The 22,874-nt window shown below is 45.9% G+C and overlaps 1 protein-coding gene across 1 annotated transcript in view; it reads right to left on the reverse strand.

Moving 5' to 3' along the window:
• The window catches only part of MICALL1 (MICAL like 1), a 428,596-nt gene that overhangs the window by 53,973 nt on the left and 351,749 nt on the right, over positions 1–22,874 (reverse strand). Inside the window, exon 14 of the mRNA XM_086962863.1 lies at positions 16,997–17,070. Within this exon, the coding sequence (XP_086818989.1) occupies positions 16,997–17,070 (74 nt within the window). The remainder of the gene's footprint in view (positions 1–16,996; positions 17,071–22,874) is intronic.

Raw genomic sequence — 22,874 nt, forward strand, 5'->3', positions numbered from 1 at the left:
TTGTGAGGTTCTTGGAAGGTTGGTTAGTAGTTTTGTTCATCATGTGTTACCTCCTGTTTAAATGCTGCCATTTCTAGTGGAAGTTGTGAGTGCATGGGTATAAATGTGGATTTGGGTCGAAAACCATTATCACCTAGTTGTGTGGGCCCTGAGTTTTCCTTATGAAATAAGATCCTGAGGAGGTCCTTTCTTGGTTTAAATCATTTTTATTGATTTTATATAGTGTAACAATAATACAGCATAAGCCACCTACAACCCTTTTACCAGTGGTACGTGCAGCTGGAGGCTTGCTCAGTAGGTAGCGAATCAAATAGGTAGAGCAAACATTATAAACGAGAATAGTAAGGGTAAAGGAGGGAGGGGGAGGTGGGCACGACAATCACCTGAGGTGGACCTTTCTGAACAACTCTGCAAGTTCACATCTGAGTTGGAAAGTGTCATCCACATTAGTAGGGACAAAACCCAGTCCCTTGTTGAGGAACATCTCTTGATGTACAGTTAGGACAATATCTGTAAGATTCATGATCAGGGTCAGTTCTTGTTAGTTCCGAGCATGAACGCCCGGGTCATATTCCTGGTCACCCTCTGGTTGAGGTCTTCCCATTGGACTTTCGGTCCTCTATGTTTCCCTTTTCTTCTGCCCCTTCCTCTCCCTAAAAAAGGAAGGGGATTTTGATGGTACTGGAAGGGTTGCATGAGGGGGGTACATCGGGGGCCACTGGTAACCCGTGCTGGGGCCCCATTGCACATCTGTGGATGTCCCTGGTACAACCCTCTCCCTCTGGTTCTTGGCCAGAAATCATAATCACTACTATCACTCTCAATGCTTGATGTGTGTACATAACTGGGCTTTTGCTTCAGTTACCTCTCACACTTTTTGCCCCCTTTTCAGCCACTAGATGCTGATTTTCGACTCTGGCACTGCACTGAGGCTTGCTAAGCAGACCTCTGTGCTAATGCGCCTTCCCTAAAACAAGGTAAGCCTAATTGTGCTACAATTGGCTAAGGACTTTACCACCCCTGTAAGACCCTTGTAAATGGTACTCCAGGTACCTAGGGCAGGAGTACTGCAGAGGGTCCCAAAAGGCTGCAGCATATCTTGTACCACCCTAAGGGACCCACGTCCAAATTCCACACAGACTGCCATTGCAGACTGTGTGACATGGTGCAAATCACCCCTACAGCTGGCCTTTGACCCTAAGGCAGGGTGCATTATATTTTATGTGAAGACATATATGCATGAGCAGATGTGCCCCTATGATGTCTAGTTCTATTACTAGATATTGCAAGTGATCAGGGAAACCATTTTAAAAGCATGTGCTGGGCACTGGTGAAAATGAGTCCCCCAGCTACATGATGGCTTCACCGAAAATAGGGATGTTTGATATAAAAAACCTTGTATTAATAAACCCACTCTGATGCCAGTTTCAGATGTACTAATACATGCACACCGAGAGCACCTTATAGGTGCCCCCTGAAAACATATCAACCCCTGGTGTGTTGGCTGACTGGTTTCTGCCAGCCTGCCACCAGAGGAGAGTGTCTGATCCTCAAGGGTGAGAGCCTTTGCTTTCAGGAGGTCAGAAACAAAGCCGTCTCAGAAAGAGGGTGATAACACCCCCTCCCACAGGATGGCCTGTTATTAGCATTCCAAAACATATATAAAAACAGGGTTTGCCCTAATCCTCCTCCAGCATCTGGACAAATGAATATCTAACTATACACAGAGAGTGATGCATAGGAATAAGTACAGTACAAATATCAATAGGACACATACAACTTAACCCCTTAAGTGCTGCCTCGGTGCATTGGCCGACGGCAGCACTACCTCCCCAGTGCTGCGCACGACCATTGGACGTCCATTCAGCACTAGTTCCAATGGACAGCGCAGCACTGGGGAGGAATGTTTAATAGCATCTATGAGGTTAAATCCAATTATTTGGTACACAGTCCCTTCATCTTTGACTTACTAACAATAAAGTGCGTACCACCTATGATTCCAACAGGAACAATTGATAAATTATTTTATTTGTTCTCTTGTTTTTACCAACACATGAAATACATCAATACACCAGCTCACAAAAATAAACTAATTACATAATCATTAAAAAGGACATATAAAAACACATTCAATTGTGCACGATTATACACATGACCATACCCTTCCCACCCCAATGATGCACAATTGACTGTTTTCCTGCTGGGAGCCGCAGTATGGTCTAGTTGCTCTCCCCTACCGTCAGCACTACTTGTAATGCTTTCAGCATCTGTGGCTCTTGAGGGAACTCAGCATAAAGTGTTCTCACAGCCATGCGCGATCTAGTATATATATAAACCCATGCATTGACTTATATGCTTGCCCAGCAAAAGCCTAATAACTCCTGCATTTTGCAAGGCACTCATTGCTCCGCGTTCCTACGCAGCTAAGATACCCGGGTGTGCAGCAATTGGCATGGCATGCGCATACAAATACTATCCCCCTGCATGAGCACCCAAAGCTCTCCACTCCCTGACAGTGTTCCTCTCTCTCCTGGGTCCTCCATCTCCATTGTGTAGAACCATAGCGGTAAAAGGGATTAGAAAGGCATGTCCTCCTCCACAGCTAAGTGTGGCAGATAACGTTGAGGGAAATGTCAGTAATGTGTGAATTGCACCTGTGCACACAGATAGTACAGACGCAGATTGGGTGCCTCAAACCCCCCCCCGTTCAAATGGCAATATCAGAGTGCTCCAGCCACATCTTGGCTGCTTACCAGCCCACACAAGGGCCAACAAACAGGACTGCAATATTTTTAAAAGTGCCATATTCAAGGTTATCGGAATGTTTACAAAAGGAGCTTCGGAAGAATAGTCATCTTCACCACCGCAATCCTATCTGCCAGGGACAACGGGAGACGCGTCCATCGGTCAACTTGATTGGTAATTTTAGTTATCACGTGCCCATAATTCCTACCGAGCACTGTATCAGGATCTCTGTGCACCCAGACCTCCAGATATTTTACTGGCTCCGTAGACCAGGCAAGTGGGTACTCCAAGACAGTTTCTTGTGTGCAATCAAATAGTGGAAAGACCGTGGATTTTGCCCAATTTATGCCCAACTCTGAGTGTCTCTCAAATAGGACATATTCACGTAGTATGGGTGACAGATGTGTGGCCGGCTCCCAGACGTATAGCATCAAATCATCTGCATACAGTGAAATGGCAAACGGACGCTGCTGAAATCCCAGAGCGTAATTAGCATGTAGCTGTTGGATCTTGCACGCCAAGGGCTCTAGTGCCAACAAAAAAAGCATTGGGGAGAAGGGGCAGCCCTGCTTGGTGCCCCTGCATACTGTGATTGGACACAATACCCATCCAATAACCTGAGTCCTGGCGACTGGGCCAGTGTACAGAAGGCGCACCCACTTCAGGCAAAACGGCGGTATCCCCATTCTCTGCAAGACCATAAACATGTACCCCCATTGAAGCGAGTCAAAAGCTTTTACCGTATCTAGAAGCACCACAACAGCCGGGCGCTCGGGATCCAATTGATGCAGCACTACGAAAATGGTATGTAAGTTATGCACGGTTGATCGCTTGGACACCAATCCACATTGGTCTGGAAGTATCAAATTGGGGACCAGGGGCGAAAGCCTATTCGCAACAAGGGGCATATACGACTCACACCTATTAGCTTCCTTGTCCGGCTTTAACATGTGTTACAATAAGAGCTTCCCTCAGAGAAGGGGGCAGAACACCAGTTTCGTATGCTTCTGCAAATATGTGCATGTATTAGTACATCAGAGCCTCAACACACGTTTTATAAAACTCGCTAGTCAGCCCATTTAACCCAGAAGCTTTCAAGGATGGCAATGCCATTATAGCTTTTTTGACATCTTCTACCATAAAAGGCTGTGTTAAATATTCCCGCTGACCGTTGGACAACCACCCCACCGCAACATTATCAAAATAGCTAGAAATATCACTATCACTCGCCGACGGCCTATTCCCATATAAATCAGAGAAGAAGTCAAGAAACACCTTGCTAATCTGAGGAGTGGTGAATTGTGATATGGAATCACTGTCTTACATCTCTATGATGTGCTCCTGTCCCTTTGGAAGAGCCAATTTATGCGCCAGAGAGCGACTGGGCCTGCCTTCCTCCCCATAGGTAAGCGCCTTTCATCTCCTGGACCTGTACAGTTGCTCCTGTTCAGCAACCTGATTATATTCCAACACCAAGTCTCTGATTTGAGCTAAGAATATGGACGAGGGGCTCTGTTCGTAACGACGCTCCAGCACACTTATGTCATTGCAAAGGCCCTGTAGCCTATTCCCTAAGTGCTTTTAATACACCTGCCTGCGCCCCAATGCATTCTCCCCTAAGGGTGACCCTGAAAGCCTTCCAAAGAGTGCATGCCCCATGAACCTAACCTTCATTTTCAAGGAAAAAAATTGTAATAGTGTCACCAATTGTGGCCCAGAACACCGGGTCAGAAGCACCAGACCCAGCTCATGCGCCTGAGTCTTAAGCAGAGTCAACGGTGTACCCCTATTGACGAACACTAGCACTCCCCTAGAGTACGGTGAATACGATGCTGCCACTCGCACCGCAGCCCAGCGAGCCCCCACATTAAGTTCTGAATACTTGGTGAGATGCGTCTCCTGCAGAAACGCGACCTGGATATCATTCCTATCAGGGAAAGCTAACACATAGCAGATCTTTTTGGGGCTGTTGAGACCGCATACATTCCATGTTATTAATTTAACAGTATCACCCAGACATGCATTTTCAAATCATAATTTGCAAGATCCCACATTGAAGACCTACTAGGGAGATCACACGTGTTTGATAATGTACTGCATTGCTATTGCACTGCACCTGTAACATATTGCCCCACCCTTCCAGCCCCACCACCCACTTCAGCACCCAATCTTGCTAAAGACATCCCATCGAAGAATGAACAAGCCCCCCCCCCCCCCCCCAAAAAAAAAACATCACCCTGTAAAAGAAGTGGAGTACACCCATTGGGAAACACTTGAGTACAATCAGCCTCCGACTGAGCAGGGAGGTGGCCGAACATGTCCATTGTATTAACGTGACAGTCCAACTAGAGTCCAGAGCCCAAGTGACATACTCAGGCAACTGCCAGGATATATGTCCCAGGCGCTGGAATGCCAGAATAGGATACTTTTAGTGGTATTATCCTCCTCCAGTGAGCAATTCCCTACAAACCATAACCATCAGTGCATTCAAATGGCAGCAGCAATCCTATAATAGCCTATCTGTGATATGCAGTCCCAGATAAGTAGTCACTGCTCCTCTACGTCAGGCTCGCTAGCAGTATCACAGCGCTGTTTTTTCATAGATTTAGCATGTTCCATGGCCTTGGGGTTATTGTAAATCTTGGCAGTCCCTTCTGATCAGATTCCCAGGTGGGCCGGGTAGAGCATAGCGTACAGGATGATTTCCGCCATCAGCAGCTTTTTGACTGGTGTGAATTCGCTCCTCACTGCTTGGACAGCAATCGTGAAGTCCGGATAAAAGGCCAGCTCATTCACCTGATAATTAATTGAACCTTTTTCACGTGCCATGCGGAGGATCGAGTCCTATTCTCTATAATTGAGCAACCACGTGATGATCGGGCGCGGCGGGGGCCCCAGGGACCGAAAAAGCACCGACCGGTGTGCACGTTCCACAATCAACATGGCTGACAGATTTTCAGACCCAAAAATTTCTTTAAGCATCACCTCAACATAAATCTGCAGCTACCCATTGTTGGTCGATTCTGGCAGGCCAGTTATTCTCAGATTGCTCCGCCTCGATCTGGCCTCCCAGTCCTCATTCTTTGCCTGAATGACCGCCAAGACTTATTCCATGTTCAGAGCTTTAGTGGATACACTTTGAAGGTCATCCTCAGTCGCAGAGACAGGCTTCTCCACCTCTCCCAGCCTGGTGCCCTGTTTGTCAAGTTTCGCAGACATGTGGTCCATACGCAGATTTAGTGTGTCAATCTTGCCATCTATCGACTGGAGACTGTGCTGCATTGCCAGTAGCGTTGTCTCAAGCGCATGGGTGGCTGCAGTCGAGGGATCTAACTCGGAGTCTGAGTTCTGCCTTTTTTGAGACCTCCCAGGTTTACGCATCTCGATCGTTAGGCGAGATTGAGCCTTGTCCGTTTTGCCCATTGTGACCAGTACCCGTCACACCAGCTATGTACACTCAGAGCCACAAAAGAAGTAAGTAGTCACTCCGCAGGAAGGATGACTTGAACCCCTGTTGTATGAAGTAAATCCTGCCCCCAGCCAGCGGCCCTGAGATGGGCATCAGTAACGTGACGATGCAGCCACGGGTAGCCGCAGCCACGGGTAGCCACAGCCACGAGCAGCAGCAACACAGCACCCCCGCCGGGGCACACCACCTCCAGGGCAACAGACTCAGGCACACGTGCGCTACTTGTACCAATACCTCTGCGAGCCGGAATGCCAACGCCAGGCCCACTAGTCACCAGCCGCACCGCCCGCAGTCAGGGGCCAGAGTTCTACCACAGGATGGCACACGCGGTTGTTAGGCAGTCAGAGTCAGAGTCAGAGTCAAAAATACTTTATTCGATTAGTTAAAATCATAAAAGTAAACTACAAACACACATAAACACATATAAGCACATATAAGGCATATAAGGCATGAGAAGACATATAAAGAAATATAAAGATGGGGATGGCATTTCATTCATATTTCAACAATACGGTTCAGGGATGTGGTATACATATAAAAGTATTTAAAAGACATTAAAAAGAACAATTATGAAGGGAAAATCGGGGTCAGGTGTTACTTTTACATTTTCCTTTTTACTATTTACTTTTATTTTTTAAAGTAAATCAAACCCCTTGATACAACATCACATTTATATTCTATAAGTAATTCATTCATTGGCAATTTCAGAAAACATTTAAAAACTATATGGTGCAAGTTATTTATACAAATCTACAGACATAGGTTGTGTAATATACTACACCTATATTTACGTGATTCAATCAATATTTAAGGAATTCATTGATCTGAGACGTTTAGCTCTCATGGCTGCCACCAAAAAACTTGCGACCCCATACATCACAATAGGGGTCTCCATAATTTGTAAAAACAGCAATGCGGGTTTCACTTGCATAAATCCCCTGTTTCTCATCAGTGGTAGTATGTATTTTTTTCTCCCCTCCGCAAAAAAGGGACAGAAAAATACAAAATGGGTCAGGTCTTGGTCGGAAAAGGAATCACATTTACATGGGATGTTATCCCTTGGTTTATTCCATTTCTGGTATTCTCCCAGAAGAAGGTGCATCTGGTTGAAACGGAATTTGGTGAGAAGCCACCGATGATACGGCCTGTTCACTACCCTTAAATAAGGCTGGATGGACATGGTGGATACAACAATATAGTGAGCCCTCACAGTAGTTTTCTCTATTTCTTGTGCTTCTCGCCGCATGTTCCTAGACTCTAAAAATTGTGTTTTGCAGTCAATCGCAGAATATAATGGTGAGCTGCCACACCGCGCTCCAGGGTAGGCCACCTTAACAGGCCCGATGCACTTCGCCTCTCATAGGCCTAAGCGATGAAGAATCCCCGCCACCCGCTGCACAAGTAGACGGGGGAAGCACCTTCCCTGACGCAGCAGGTCTCCAGGGGGCTCAGCCTGCAGTGACAGGCCTCACCTTCGCATCCTGTTACCCCCGCACTGGCAGTTCTCGCTGTAGCACCAAAGCTGCAAAGCACCTCCATCGAAATCTAAAGATGTGGCGTCACAGGGTCCCCTAAATACTCCATTAAGGGGCGTTAAGGGGAGTGAAGGGTAGTAGCCAATGGGCTACTTACCCCTGAGGTCTCTACCCCCTATATATGACAACTTCCTGTGGGAAGTGGGCATAACCCTGTCCCAGAATCCCTAAGTTTGCCAATACAAAGATGGCTAACTCTGAAAAGGTGGTCGAGCAGTAAGGCAGTATCAGAGGACAGTGTTAAGCATTTGTTGCACACACTCAACCAGCAAATGATTTCACACACTCAAAGACTGAACTTCAGAACAATTGTTTTAATATAAAAATATTCTTTTTGTTATTTTATTTCCTAGAACCAAGTAAGCCTGGCACAGGTAAGTGATAAATACTTTGCAGTAAATATACAGTTGTAATAAAGTTTGGCTTGTAATGGTACATGCACTTTGTTTTGACTTACAGTATTGTTCCAGAGAAACGCAATGCTTTGTAAATACAGTACATAAACTTGAATGGGCTTTTCAATTAAATGCCAGGTAAGTTACTTTTTAGATTACTTTCCTTACAGTGTAGTATACCTGGATACTACACTGGGACATTTCTTGTAAACAGATAAGTAAAAGCAATTTTGTTAAATAGTACAATTTTAAAGAATTTCTTTAGGTTGTCAAATTCCACACTTGAAAACTTTTCCAAGAAAAACAGTCACTGTTATCCTGCGGAGGAAAATAGTGTTATCGGATTTAAGGTAAGTATTCAGTAGTGGGAGTTGAGGTTCCGCGGGTAGACTCAGGGTCCCCCCAGGGTCAGGGATGCACTCTTGTTACACCCTCAGCGGCACTAGGGCGGCCGGGTGCAGAGTGCTGAGGCCCAACGGTATCCAATAGGGGATAGGAGCCTCCGGTTGGTGGCTGCTCACGAGCAGGCCATTTGGTGGTGGGCGCAAAGCTCCTGGACTTTAGCTCAGGACAAATGGGGAAACAAAGTAGAACCTAAGGTGCACCCTCAGCGGCACTAGGGCGGCCGGGTGCAGGGTGCTGTTTCGACGTCAGGCGCCCTGTTGTTTGCAATGGGGAACCTCTGGTTTGCAAAGGCACTGCAAGCTCGGGACGAAGGTCTTCTGGTGCGATCACTACTTCGAGAGGTACGTTTGGATGTTGGGGGTTGGTTAGGCACTGTCGGTTTGGCCACCCAAGGCCATAGGGCGTCTGGTGCAGGGCTGCCTTTTAGGGTCGGATCTTTTTACCAGCTCCTGGTTGCGGTTGGGGGGACCTTCCGGATTTAGGCTGCAGGCATCAGCTGGAGGCTTGAGGCAGATCAGGGGTTGGCGGATCTCAGGTCAGGATCGCCGGGGAGACCTCCTTGTGGTGTTTTCCCACTTGAGCTCGGGCTGTGGACGGCGGGTGCAGAGTAGTGTGGATTTGCTGTGACTGGCCGGAGCCAGAGGTTGGAGATGCACAAATCCTGTGTACACAGGAGACAGTCTTTGTGGTTGAAGGTAGGCAGGTCCTCTGGGGTTTTCGAGGTTGCTGGCTGAAGGACACCCGGGGATCTCGCAGGAGCAGGTTAGAGGTGGAATCAGGCCGGTAGGGCTGGGGCCAAGTCAGTGGGCGTCTTCCTCTTTTTAGCTTGAGCACAGCTATTCGGTCCTTCTCCTTCTTTTCTTGTAGATTTTTCTAGTCTGAGGAAGCAAGGTTCAGGTTCAGGGGTGCCACTAAATACTAGATTTAGGGGCATTACAAGTAGGTTAAAGGTTGGGACCAATGGGTCTCTTACCTGGGGTCGGTACACTCCCTATTATACCAACCTCCCATGGGACGGGGGCATACGCCTTTCTCTGTTTGGCTGAGTCCCCCATCTGCAAGATGGCAGGGACAGAGTTGTGCTCCACCTTGCCTCTCCCACCTGAGGGGTGGATTTGGCAGCGGTTGGCACATCTCTCTTCCTCACTTGTTTTTCCCGCCGTTTCTCCCTCCCAGCGTGGGGGTCAGAACCAGTGAGGACCAGTTGCGGAAAGCAGCAAGTGGCCTGGGGAAGCTCACAAAGGCGGCAAGCCTTTGAAGCTTCCCCTTCGTGGACTCTGCCCATCCTGGGAGAGGAGGCTTGTCACCTTGTCCCATGATGTGCATTGTTTCAGGCCCCCGAGAGCAGCAGGCTCTCGACCCAGTGGTCCAGAAACATGTCTGGTGGTGGCAGCTGAAAGCATCCACTCAGCCTGGATACTAGTGGTAGGTTAGTTTTCAGGGGGCATCTCTAAGATGCTCTGTGTGCATTTTTCATTAGATTCCACACTGGCATCAGTGTGGGTTTAATGTGTTAAGAAGTTTGATACCAAACTTCTTAGTTTTCAGTGTAGCCATTATGGTGCTGTGGAGTTCGTAATGACAAACTCCCAGCACCATATCTTCTTAATGGCAGCACTGCACTTACAATGTCTAAGAATGGACTTAAGACACTGTAGGGGTACAGGGCTCGTGCACCTGTACCCTCACCACTGGTAGAGTGCACCCAGCTAGAGGGGTGACTGATCTATGCCAGGGCAGTGGGTTGTAGTCATGGCACACAGGGATGTGTGCCATGTTGACTCTTCACTTTGTTCTGCACCAAAACACGCAGCCTGCAAAGGCAGTGTGTGAGTGTGAAGGTACTGGACTTCTAAGGTGGTACAATAAGTGCTGCAGCTCTTAGAGGCCTTCTCTAATCACAGTGCCCTGGGTACCTGTGGTACCATTTACCAGGGGCTGACCTGTGGCCAGAGATGCCTATTGGGTTTAGGCTTCAATGCAGTTTAAGGGAAAGAACATAGGCCCTGGGTACCTGATTAGCAGGAGCCCAGGGCACACTCAGTCAAAGCATATCAGTAATTCTGCAGAAAGTGGGGACAACCATGCAGAAAGAGGGCACTTGCTCACTGGAATTTAACAATACAATCTACCTCCATTCCATGGGACTGCCATGAAGAGTACATTCACGCTGAGTGCGGCGTGTCTGTATTCTCAGAGTTTGAGAGGAAGATTGCCTACTTTCCCCCTTTTTGTGTGTGCTAAGTTACTTGTGAGGGAAATCAGAAGGAGGAGGGGATATCTCTCACCCCTTTCCTTGTGTTCTGATTGACAATATGCTGTTCGGCTGAAATGCAGTCCCAATAAACTCTGAATATTAATTTAATGACTGGTAGGCTCACCGTCGCTAATATCAGGAGAGGTACGAGGGGGATTCATAGGCTTACATTTCTAGCAGATCATCAAGATACCAAATATAGACACTTGGTGGCTGTTAGTAAAATGTTAGGCATTTTCAATTTGTGCACATTTCTAAAAATTGCCTGCTTTAATGCTTTTCTAATAATTGCCTTGCAACTTTTATGGTCCAGATTGAAGTTAAAGAACTAATTTTAAAACGGTTGTCTCTGACCTTACACAACAAAGAGGGGATTCCCTACATTTAAATTTACCCTATGTAGAACCCTAATGTATGAGCTGCTTTCACACTAGTCCACTTTTTTTTAACTAAGCCCATAAGAGGTTTGAAGAGACCCCCTGTCTGTTTCCCTTCTTTGCGGAAAATTGTTTGGCTTGCCTTACTCCATGCTGTTCAACTAATCTATGGCCAGCGGATATTGATGTAGGATGCTGCCAAACATCTTGCAGAATTCCTTCTACTTTCATTGCTACATTGATGGCACCTAACTCTGATGCTGTATCAGTGACAACTTCTCTCCATAGGTTCCACCCAACTCTGTGACACTTTCAGCAACATCAAGAGCTGGATCTATAATACTTGGTAGAGTCTCAAAAGTCTAAAAACTGTGATCCTTCAATTCGGCCACTGAACCTAACCCGAGGAAATGATCTCCATGTTACAACACTGGGCCATTGCAGAAAATCAAATGACCATCCTTAAAAAAAATCGAACACCCAGTGCCATTTTTGTTATCAAATCCTCTCTGTAAGGTCCGTGTAACCAGACCCAAATACCTCTATCAATTTAAAAGAATCCTACCATTTATTTCCAATGGCCATATTATTACAATAGTCTGTGGCACCACAATCATAAAAGTAGGCTACTGTAACAATCTCTCTGTCTTAGTGCCCAAAGAATCATCTCTAGCCCATGTCACTCACAAGTGTGCGCTAAGGCGGTCACTGAACCTGACAAAGTGGCTCGCTTAAACCCTATCCAGTGGGCGCTAAAGGAATCTTGTTCTTCCAATAACTGGATTTAAGATTTTTACATGAGAATACAAAAGAAGCCATGGATTCCCCATTAAATCCTGGAGCAGGAAAATCTCCAAAATACTTTACTATAAGACCCCTTTGTTGATCTGAGAACTGAGCCTCTTGTTAACCGAGATAAAAATATAAATACTAGCCACAATACACTTAATTATTGGGCCCAAACAGTGAAAAAACATTCCCTCCTATTCCTTAGTGCAAAGGTATTTTAGCCTTGCTTAAAAATAATTCTCAAAGCACACTAGTTTCAACCAATGCTCTCTCTGGTTTCTATCTACGTAGCACACCCTTGAATTCCCCCAAGTGCAAATCCTATTAACACTTTTTGTCATGACATTTAACAAGTTGCTCATTGAATATTCATTTTGACTTTTGTTGTAGCTCTGGATGGAGGACATCAAGATACAAACGCTGATTATCATATATCCCCTGATGAAGGGTTTAGTATGAACCCGAAATGCATTGGGATTGATGTTTTGTTTTTGCTTTTGTAAATAGGCAACACATTGTTTCTTGTTGGCTGATGTCAAACCAATGAATAACGCTTATGATTTACATAAATACTGTTGGAACTCATGAGAGTGACATATACTCAGTATTGGGTTGTATATTTTTTCTTAAAACGATTCTTGTTCATTAGATTACATACAAATATTTTTCGATTTACGTAATTGAAGTGTGTTTACTTTTGTAGAGACATCATTGTCTTCAGCTGTGCTACACATAGGTTGTGGTTTTCCACGGCCTTGTTTTATTACAATTCATTGATAGGGCATTACCTTTGGGTAGAGGGTGTGGGGACCTGGATGTGAAGTTTTGGCATTTTTTGTACTCTACTGTCGCAGAGAGCTCTATTTTTGAAAAGCCCTAGCTGTGGAAGTATGGGACGAGGACTTGAAGAAGGAGTTCCCACTCATAGACTTGTTGCTGTATCCTACTGAGGAGGTCAGCAAAGTCATTGCCTGTCTCTGGAATGTTCTCTGCTACAGTTGCTTTCTGTGGTGTATTGCCCAACACCAAATGGTCTGAGAGAGGCATTATAGCTGTAAAGAGTGTGTCCCCCTCCCCTGTTTTTCTACATAGTACATGGCTGTCATATTGTCCGTACGGACTAGGACAACCTTGCATGTAAGGTGAGGTAGAAATGCTTTCAGCTTTAGGTGCTAAGTAGTTGATATGGAGATTCTGATATTTGCTGTCCCTGAACTGTTAAAAGTTGTAAGTGAGCATCCCACCTTGTAAGGGATGCATCCGATGTTGGCTCAATCTGTGGAACAGGTTTGACACAGGACCACCCTTTTGATAAGTGTTGTGTGTTCCACCACTGCAGTGATCAATGGGTACGGCTGTCTACCAACACTAGATCTTGTAGTTGACTCTGTGATTGATGTGTTAAGCATTCCTGTAGAGGATGCTTGTTTAATCCTGCATGAGGTACTATGGCAAAGCATGATGCCATCATTCCCAGTAGCTGCATGAAAGTTCTGACTGGTAGATACTGATTGGCCATCTTTCACTGTTGAGCATTACTCCTAGATAAGGTTGCAGCTTTGAAGGATGAAGATGGAATTTTTGCGATTGACTCTTAATCCCTACTGATGTAGAAGATTTACGGTAGTTTGAGTGTGTTGTAGACACTGGTGGTATGTGTTGGCTTTGATAAGCCAATCGTCGAGATATGGGAAGACATGAATCTGTTGTCTCCTTAGATGAGCTGCTACCACTGCTAAGCATTTGGTGAATACTCTGGGTGCAGCAGTAGTTCCAAATGGGAGCACTTTGAATTGATAATGCTTTCCTGATATCACAAGTGTGAGATATCTGCAGTGACTAGGGATGTGAAAATATGCATCCTTTAAGTCTAGTGTTCACATAAAGTCACCTTGTTGCAGTAGTGGAAGCACTTGTTGAAGTGTGACCATATGGAAGTGTTCTGATAGTATGTAAAGGTTTAAAGGCCCGAGATCTAAAATTGGCCATTGAGAACCGCCCCTTTTGGGTATTAGGAAGTAAAGTGAATAAACGCTGAACATGTACTTCTTGTTGGAGCAATTGCTTGTGCTCCAGAGACAACGAGGTGGGCTATTGGGAGGATTGCTGGTGAGCTCCAGGCAATAAACATACTGGATAATGTCCAACATCCACTTGTCTGATATTATTGATTGCCAAGTGGGAAGAAACTTTTGTAGTCGTCCCAGACAGGTGTAAGGTAGTCGGGGAATGGTTTTGGAGTCACTGCTTGATGAGTGATGGGGAAGTACAGGTTGGTGTACCTTTACCTTTAGAGTTGTTGCCTCTATATCCACCTCTAAAAATCCTCTAGAGTTAAAGGATTGCGTTTGGGGCCTGTATGAAGATGTGGACACATCTGTGTATATAGTTTTTGAACCTCCCTTTTAGAATGAACGACAAAAGAAACCTCTATTAGAGAATGTCTGAAGTGGCCCTATTGCTTTAGCCACTTCTGTATCCCTTTTCAGCTTCTCTAGTGTTTCATCCACTTGTGGTGCGAAAAGATGTTCTTTATCAAAAGGAGCAGTTACAATTGTTTGTTGGACATCTGGTTTAAAATCAGAGATACACAGCCATGTGTGACTTTGGAGGAGAATACTGGTGTGGACTCCTCTGACTGCAGTGTCAGCAGCACCTAGTGCACACCTGATAGAGGAGTTGGAGATTAATTTTCCCTCCTGGACTCATTCTTGTTCTTTTGTCTTGTGTTCCTCTGGGAGGTATTGGATTAATTCTTCCATTTTGTCCCAGTGGGCTCTATCATACCTTGCAAGCAAACCCTGTGTGTTAGCTATACGCCAGCAATTGGCTGATCTATTAATTTAGATTCTTTGTTTAGTGGTGATGCATCAGCTGATGTTTGTAAATGTGGTCTTTTACAAGCATTAGACAGTATAAAAGAATGTGGTGTAAGCTGACCTCTTATAAAAATGAGCTCAGATAGTAGGGGTGGTTTTCTATTTTTTGTCAACCCTATGTGTTATAATGTGTACTCATGCAGGGTCCTTAAAAATATCCTTTGCATGATGCATCATGCCTTTTAACATTGGGAAACTGTGATGTTTTATGTGTAGCCCCTAATGTTTCAAATAGGAAGTCTTCTTCTAAGGCTGCTTTATGTAATGTGACCCCATAATACGCAGCTGCTCTGGGTATAAACGCCTGATATGAGGTGCTGTCATCAGGAGGTGAAGTTGTTGCAGGATAGAGATAAGGATCGGTCTCTCCTGGAGGGTCTACATTGTAGGCATGTCATGGGGGTCTGGTGGTGCTTCATAGGTGCCCCCCGTCCCCATCTGCATCAGGGTCTGCTTGAGGAGAACACTGAGGTGTAATGTTCAAAGGATTTCCTGGTGAATAAGGTATTAATGATACAGGTAAAGATGGTAGTGGTGGTGAATGAGGAATACAGTGGAAGGGACTGGTAGCAATGTCTTTTTTTAAGGCATGTTATATCCAGTGTTCTCTAGAAAAGAAATCTTCCTTTTGGAGCGTGGTGGTAACTCAGATTTTACTATGATTCGCCAAGTCTCTTGATGATTATTATGTTTTTTTTGTTTTGGATCCCGTTTCTCCTGCATTGTTTCCAGAATTAGTTCTGGAAGCGTTGGATGAACAGGTTTATGTTTTGATGACAACATTTTTTAAGCCAAATCAGGCTTCTCTTTTTTGTCCTTTAGAACTGAAGTTTTCACAGCGGAGGTGGAGTCTCGGCTCGCACCAGAGCTGGAAGGCTTTAGTTGTGCTTTCGGTGCCGAGCCGGAGGGTGGGGCGTTGGAAGCAGAATCTCGGGGCCTACCATGGCCAGTGGTGGCCCGAAGCTTTTTGTTTGGTGAAAGCAGGTTTTTGTGTGGGCAAAGAGGTTTGGGTACTCGCGTAGCGTTGACCAGCTGGAACATTATGGGACTCAAGTTTGATCTAGAGTTCTGAATCAGAGTCTTGGAGAGACTTCAGCTGCCGACACTTCCACATCTTCCTGTTCGGTATCTTGATATCAGGAGTGTCTTCAGTGCTCTGCCTCTGCATCTCTTTCCAGTGAGCTCGGTGGTCCCGCAAGTTATTCTTGGATCGAAACGACTGACAGGCGTCACAATCTTCTTCTCTGTCCTCCTGGGAGAGGCACAGATTGCAGACTTTGTGAAGGTCGGTGCGCTGAGGCTTCGAGTGGCACAGAAGGCAGAATTGAAATGTAGTCCATTCCATCAGCTGATTTGGAAAGATACGTTGGCAGACTAGGCCCAAAGACTGCAGTTGGAGTATTCCGACCTGACTATGGAAAGTTTTCTGATTTTCGACACGCAAGGGATGGTGAAACACGTTTGAAACAATACCAACAAGGGTAGAGTGATTTGAGCACCAAAGGTAACCAGAAAAATGGTCTTGAACCGGAGCGCCGCAATACACATACAAACCGGATGGCAGAAATAAAACAATTTAACAATGGAGTCGATGCCCATGCGCAGTATAAGCAATAGGAAGACACCTTACTTCGTGACTAGAAAATACTTCTATGTAGAAAGACAACTTGCAAACATCCAGATCCAACACTAGATGGCAGGAGTATCCAAAGTATGGGTATCACCATTGCCCGAAAGAGGCAATGGTGACAGTAAAAGGTAAACCTCAACTCAATCTTTATTTGAATAACAGTTTTTAGTGAATCCGCTTGCCCAATTTTCATCTTTACAGTGAATTCACTGTTGACCCATTTTTTCCTCTCCATTTTTTAATAGCGCAGAATTCCAAAACACCCATGAGCGTTAATTGTAAGGCACATCCAATATTTTTTTTTAAGCTGCACACCCGAGTTTTTCCATATGCACAACTTTTTCTGTGACTCCCGATTCCCACTGTGGGTCACAGTTAACCTCCGCGTAGGCCTTTCTGCAATGCAGCATATAACATAGCTCACCTCTTTCCCCAAAGAACACCTAACACATCCACTTCTGTCTCTCCACAGAGAGCATCTCCACAGAATACATCACTCTGACATATTCACTCACCAGGTTTGTTGAGGAGGCATCGAAGCTCGTATTCCACATCAGCCTGACGCTGTTCCAAGTTTTGCTGCTTAATGCTGATGGGATAAAATTTAGACCATAAGAAAAACCTTTTCTTTACCCTTTCCACACCCCAGTCAACTCTCTTGCATTTTTGACATCTCACACCACTCACATAGTTCACCATTGTCATTACATTTTCTAGCACAAGGCAGGTTTTCAGTGACCATTTATACAGCACATTAAATCAAAGAAATCTTTTAAACCAGATAAAATCAACTGTTAGAGCTTACGTAATAGGTGTCACTAGCCAATTCAATGGCCTGTGCCTTATGTTATTTTATGTTACTAGCAAGAAAGAGTTATCCTGTCTGCAAAAATGCTTTAAATAACGGAGAAAAATTTGTCTCTATGGTTGCGCCAACGAGTCACAGACATGCGCCTAGAAAGAGTTCCGCTCACAAAGGTAACATTTAATACAAATACAAAAAAGTTACAAATGGTATACATTGAATTACATCCTAAGACCTAAATAAAACTTGTGTTTCTTATTTCTTATTTTTATTCATATCAAAGCAACCAAACTAGACATATTGAGATTAAATCGGGGTGATAAATACCATACAATCAATAAATGGGAAAAGACAACTGTGTCAGAACACCAAGAGAGTCATTGCATCTGATCTATCAGGCATACCGCATTCATACCACAAACAGTCACTGGTCACAGTGCCCTTGGTACCCATGGTACCTTTTACAAGGGAATTACATGTGGCCAGAGAGTTGCCAATTGGGTTTGCAACGGTACAGTTTTAAGGAAAGAACATAGGCTCTATGTACCTGGTTGGCAGGAACCCAGGGCACACTTAGTCAAACCGCATCAACATCAGGCAAAAAAGTGGGGGGCAACCATGCAAAAAGGGGCACTTTCCTGCAATCTAATATCAGTGGGCTATCTTATTAGCCCTGTCTTCTTTAGGAGTGGTCCATGCCACCCTGCCTACTCCCCTTAGATAAATCCCTTGTCACAGCATAAACCTAGGACCGTTTACGTAAAGAGATGTTTGACGGGTTAACATCTGTGATTTATTTTCTTGCAAAGACATTACAAATGATTTCTTTCCATGCTGCACTGGTGTTGAGTCCTCCTGAACTGGAAATGACAGTAGCCTCAACCTGCTTCTATTGGACCTCTGGGCATACCTGTTGCCCTTGACCACTGCTAATTACTATAAGTGAGTCTTCCTAAGCCAGCTGAGCTCAATGTGGATAAGGATTTGGGTACTACTGATTCTGAATGATTTCTCTACAACACCCTGATGATAGCTGTTGAGTCACCCTCAGCCATGCCCCCTTAGTTAGCCAAAAGATTCCTGCAATGTGCCCCTATATCACTGATTGTTAACTATTGGCCAGGGTCGGTGCTACATTAAGGCACGTGTGTAGAATGCAGGAGTGGGTTCAGGGATAGTCACAAGGTGGGTTCAAGTCCTCTGCCACTTCTCCTGGAAGCAGACAATAGGTTCTATTATATTGCACAGACAAAGGGTTGCAACATCTAATAGTTATCGGTGTTTCATTTAGGGTTTTGGTCTAATCGGAACATATTTGATCAAGTTAAAAATGATGACAAGAATTTATTCATCAAAAGAATAAATTACTCGGGCTCTTCTCTACAACATGTTCGTTCATTTATTTATTTGATGACAGTAGGAATTGACATCCACTTATCAGCTGGAAGGGTTCAGTTAGCCCACACTAATGGTATGATATTTTATTTTGAGAGGAGTTAGGGCAGAAATAGTATAGAAGAACAATTGTTACTTACCTGTAAACAGGTGGTTCTCCAGTATTGGTGTCTTTCATAGATTCACATGCTTGAATATTCCCCGTCGTCGAAGTGGGAGCCCCATGGTAAATAAAATAGCAATAAATCCCAATAAAATATGTATATAAAAACATATCACACAAATTTCAAAACCAGAAATACTTATAAGTACCAGGTTAGCATTAACACATAGGAATACATAGGAGAAAAGAAAGGCGCCTATATAACCTATCCATGTCATTATGTTAGTCCAAACTACAGCCAATCAGGCACAAGCACCCCTCTAGAACCATCTTCTCAGAGGCTTAGGCCCTTTTCGCAGCACAGGAGTGACAAAAGAGTCTAGGAGGAGAAGCGAGCCTCTGAGGGGAGGTGGGTGGGTCGCATGTGAATCTATGTAAGACACCAAAACTGGAGAACCACCTGTTTACAGGTAAGTAACAATTGTTCTTCACCAGTATTAGGGTGTCTTTCATAGATTCACATGCTTGAATAGAATAGTAAGCAATAATAACTGGCTGCAGGACCAAAACAGCAGTGCATTGGCATGAAGAAATACGCAATGACATAATGTAGCCAAGGCAGGTAATAACTAATCATATACCACCAAGAGGCGGAGGGAAGAATAGAGGCTCACCTTATTTAAAAAGGTTGCAAAGCACCGCTTGGCCCACTGCCATATCAGCCTCGTTGATCGTCTCAAGGCAGTAGTGCTTTGTGAAAGTGTGCCTGCTGGACCACGTAGCTGCTCGACATATCTGGTGAATTGGCACCCCAGCAAACAGGGCAGTATAGGATGACATCGCCCTGGTGGAATGAGCTCTCAATGAAGATTGAAGAGGCTTGCCTGCCTTCTGGTGGCAGAAGGAAATTGCTGAAGAAATCCAACGTGCAATAGTTGGCTTGGTAACAGAACGCCCTCTGCGCATGCGTCCGTAAGCAACGAACAGTTGGTCAGATCTACGAAAGGGCGCCGTTCTGTCGATATAAAATTTAAGGCATCTTTTAACGTCCAGTGAATGTAAACGTTGCTCCGCTGGAGTTTGAGGATTTGCGAAGACATTTTTTAACAACACTGGCTCGTTTAGGTGAAAACCAGTTGGTACTTTAGGCATGAAAATCGAATTGGTGCGAAGCAGAACATAGTCCGATTTGAATTGAAGGAAAGGAGGTTTAACGGTGAAGGCTTGAATATCACTCACGCGACGTGAAGAGGTCAAAGCAATTAGAAGAGCCACCTTCCAAGTAAAAAATGTTAAATTCGCTTTGTGGATAGGCTCGAAAGGCGCCTTCATCAATTGTGCCAAAACGACATTGAGATGGCAGGAAGGAGGAGGACGCCGAATGGGCGGGAACTTCCTGAAAAGTAATTTGAAAAACTGTTGAATGATTCTTGAAGAGCAGAGAGAGGAAGTCCCATCCTGCTGAAAACGAGATATTGCCGCCAGGAAAACTTTCAAAGTGAAGTGGGAAAGTCCTGATTGAGCAAGCTGTAGAAAGAACGGCAGAAGCTGTGCAGGAGTGGGATTGATATTAGAAGCTGCACACCAGTGACAGAACCTTTTGCACTTTAGCTTGTAGGTCTTTATCGTAGACGGAGCCCTCGCGTTGGGGAGAACGTCCCTACACGCTGGCGAAATATTCAAATGAGCAAATTCAAGTTGCTCAGGTTCCAGGCTGATAATTTGAGAGAGGAGGGGTCCGAATGACAGATCTGACCCTCGTCCATCGTGAGGAGATACTCTCGAGGATGAAGGAGTATGGGTTCGCACTGTGAGAAAAGCAGCAGCTCCAAGAACCATGCTTGTCGAGGCCATCTGGGAGCGATCAGGAGAATGTGGCACGGCTGTCTCCGCATTTTCCACAACACTCGAGGAACCAGCGGAATCGGCGGAAAAGCGTAGGCGAATAGATTGCACCATTCCATCAAAAGGGCATTTCCGGACGACCCTTGATGGGGAAGCCAACTTGCATAGGACGGGCATTTCCGGTTCACAGGACTCGCAAAGAGAACCATGGTCAGGCGACCCCACAGCCGAAAGATGAAATCCAGAGTCGGCTTATGCAACTCCCACTCGTGGGTCGAGGATGCGGACCTGCTGAGGGAATCCGCCAGGATGTTGGAGATGCCTGGTAGGTGAACCGCTGTTAGGGTGATCTGGTGACGAAGTGCCCAGTCCCAGATACTCTGTGCCAGTTGAGAGAGGAGCAGTGACTTGGTGCCGCCCTGCTTGTTGACATAGTGCATACCGGGGGTGTTGTCGGTCTGAATGAGCACTGCTTCTCCCTGGAGTAGGAGATGGAAGGATTTGAGCGCCAGGAAGATGGCCATTAGCTCCAGTCTGTTGATGTGCCAGGAGCGTTGGTATGGGGTCCACCTGCCCTTTATGGATAGTCCCTGAAGATGCGTGCCCCAGCCTTCCAGGGAGGCGTCCGTGGTAAGGACGAGTTCCGGAGCGATGGTGAGGAAGGAAGTATCGGCAGCTATGTTTGACGGCTGAGCCCACCATTGGAGAGAGGACCGCATCAGACTGGTCATTTGAACCATATTGCTGAAAGAGCAGGTGACCTGACGCCACTGCTTGCCCAATTCTTCCTGAATGGGACTACTCTGGAGTCTGCAATTTGGGATCAGGGAGATGCAGGAGGACGCCATTCCCTGAAAGGACAGACCCTTTTGAGCGGAGGAGAGCCACCATCTGCAGTATCCGTAACTGACGCTCGTCGGACACGAACGCTTTCGCCAGTGAAGTATTCAGAAAAGTCCTGCAAAGAGCCGGCTCGACCTGAGACTTCTCGGTGTTGATGGATAAACCAAGAGAGTGGAACAGATCCTGACAGAACCGGGTGTCCAAGGACGCCTGATGCCGGAGTGCGACTTTGAGACAGTCGTCCAGGTAGGGAAAGATTTTAATTCCCTTCAACCATAGGTACGCCACCACTGGAACCAGGACCCTCGTGAAGACGCGAGGGGCGGAGCGAAGGCCGAAAGGCAGGACCTTGAACTGAAAGTCTCTGTGTCCCACTTGAAAGCGCAAGTACTTCCGGTGTCTTGGAAGTAGTGGCACATGGAAATACGCGTCCTGAAGATCGATGGTGGTCATGAAGTCGTCTTTCAGGAGAAAGCGGAGAACTTCCGCGAGCGTGAGCATGCGGAAGGATTGACTCTTCAGATACTTGTTCAGGGCTCTCAGATCGAGGATTGGACGCCAGTCGGCGGACTTTTTGAGGACGAGGAAGAACCGGGAATAAAATCCCATCCATTTTTAGGTTTCGCCTATTATCATTCGCTTGTGAATGTAATAGGCAAAAATCCAAGTGCTCCATCGACTCGTCAAACCACTGCGGTTTTTCCACAGTGCATGTGAGTCACGTGACCACAAAAGCGGGTCACGTGACCACACAAGCACGCGCATCTCCCTAATCCGCCTGCCACACTTCTCCTCCCCTCGCTCGCATTCCCGCCCCCCCACCAGGCTCTCCCGCCCCCATCCGGCTTCCCTCCGCCCATCTCCCTAATCCGCCTGCCACACTTCTCCTCCCCTCGCTCGCATTCCCACCCCCCCCCACCAGGCTCTCCCGCCCCCATCCGGCTTCCCTCCGGCCATTTGCCAGCATACACTCTCCAAGCGCATCGCGCTTTCGCACACAGGCATTAACTCCCACGAGCAGAAGGCAGCTATAGAGCGACGTCTGGCATCCATCAATGAGGCCTGGCTACATTCTTGCTGGTGTTATCTTATCTCGAGTGGTTGCTTGTCACTGTAATTCACTTTCGAAAGTGCACACACACCGGCACAGCGTGAAGGATGCATGGTGGTATGACAGCCACTCTAATAGATGTTGTTTCAACCGCAGCGCTTGCGTTCACAGAAAAAGGAATTCGAGGGCTCAGTGTGGATATGAAAATTACGTACATGAATGCAGCTAAAATTGGAGACTCTGTGTTAATCACTGCTCAGATTTTGAAGCAAGGAAGAAGCCTCGCCTTTGCCACAGTAGATGTCACGGACAAAGCTACAGGGAAATTGATAGCACAGGGAAGACACACAA

Source organism: Lissotriton vulgaris, chromosome 1_1 (assembly GCF_964263255.1).
Source record: "Lissotriton vulgaris chromosome 1_1, aLisVul1.2, whole genome shotgun sequence".
NCBI classification, from domain to species: domain Eukaryota; kingdom Metazoa; phylum Chordata; class Amphibia; order Caudata; family Salamandridae; genus Lissotriton; species Lissotriton vulgaris.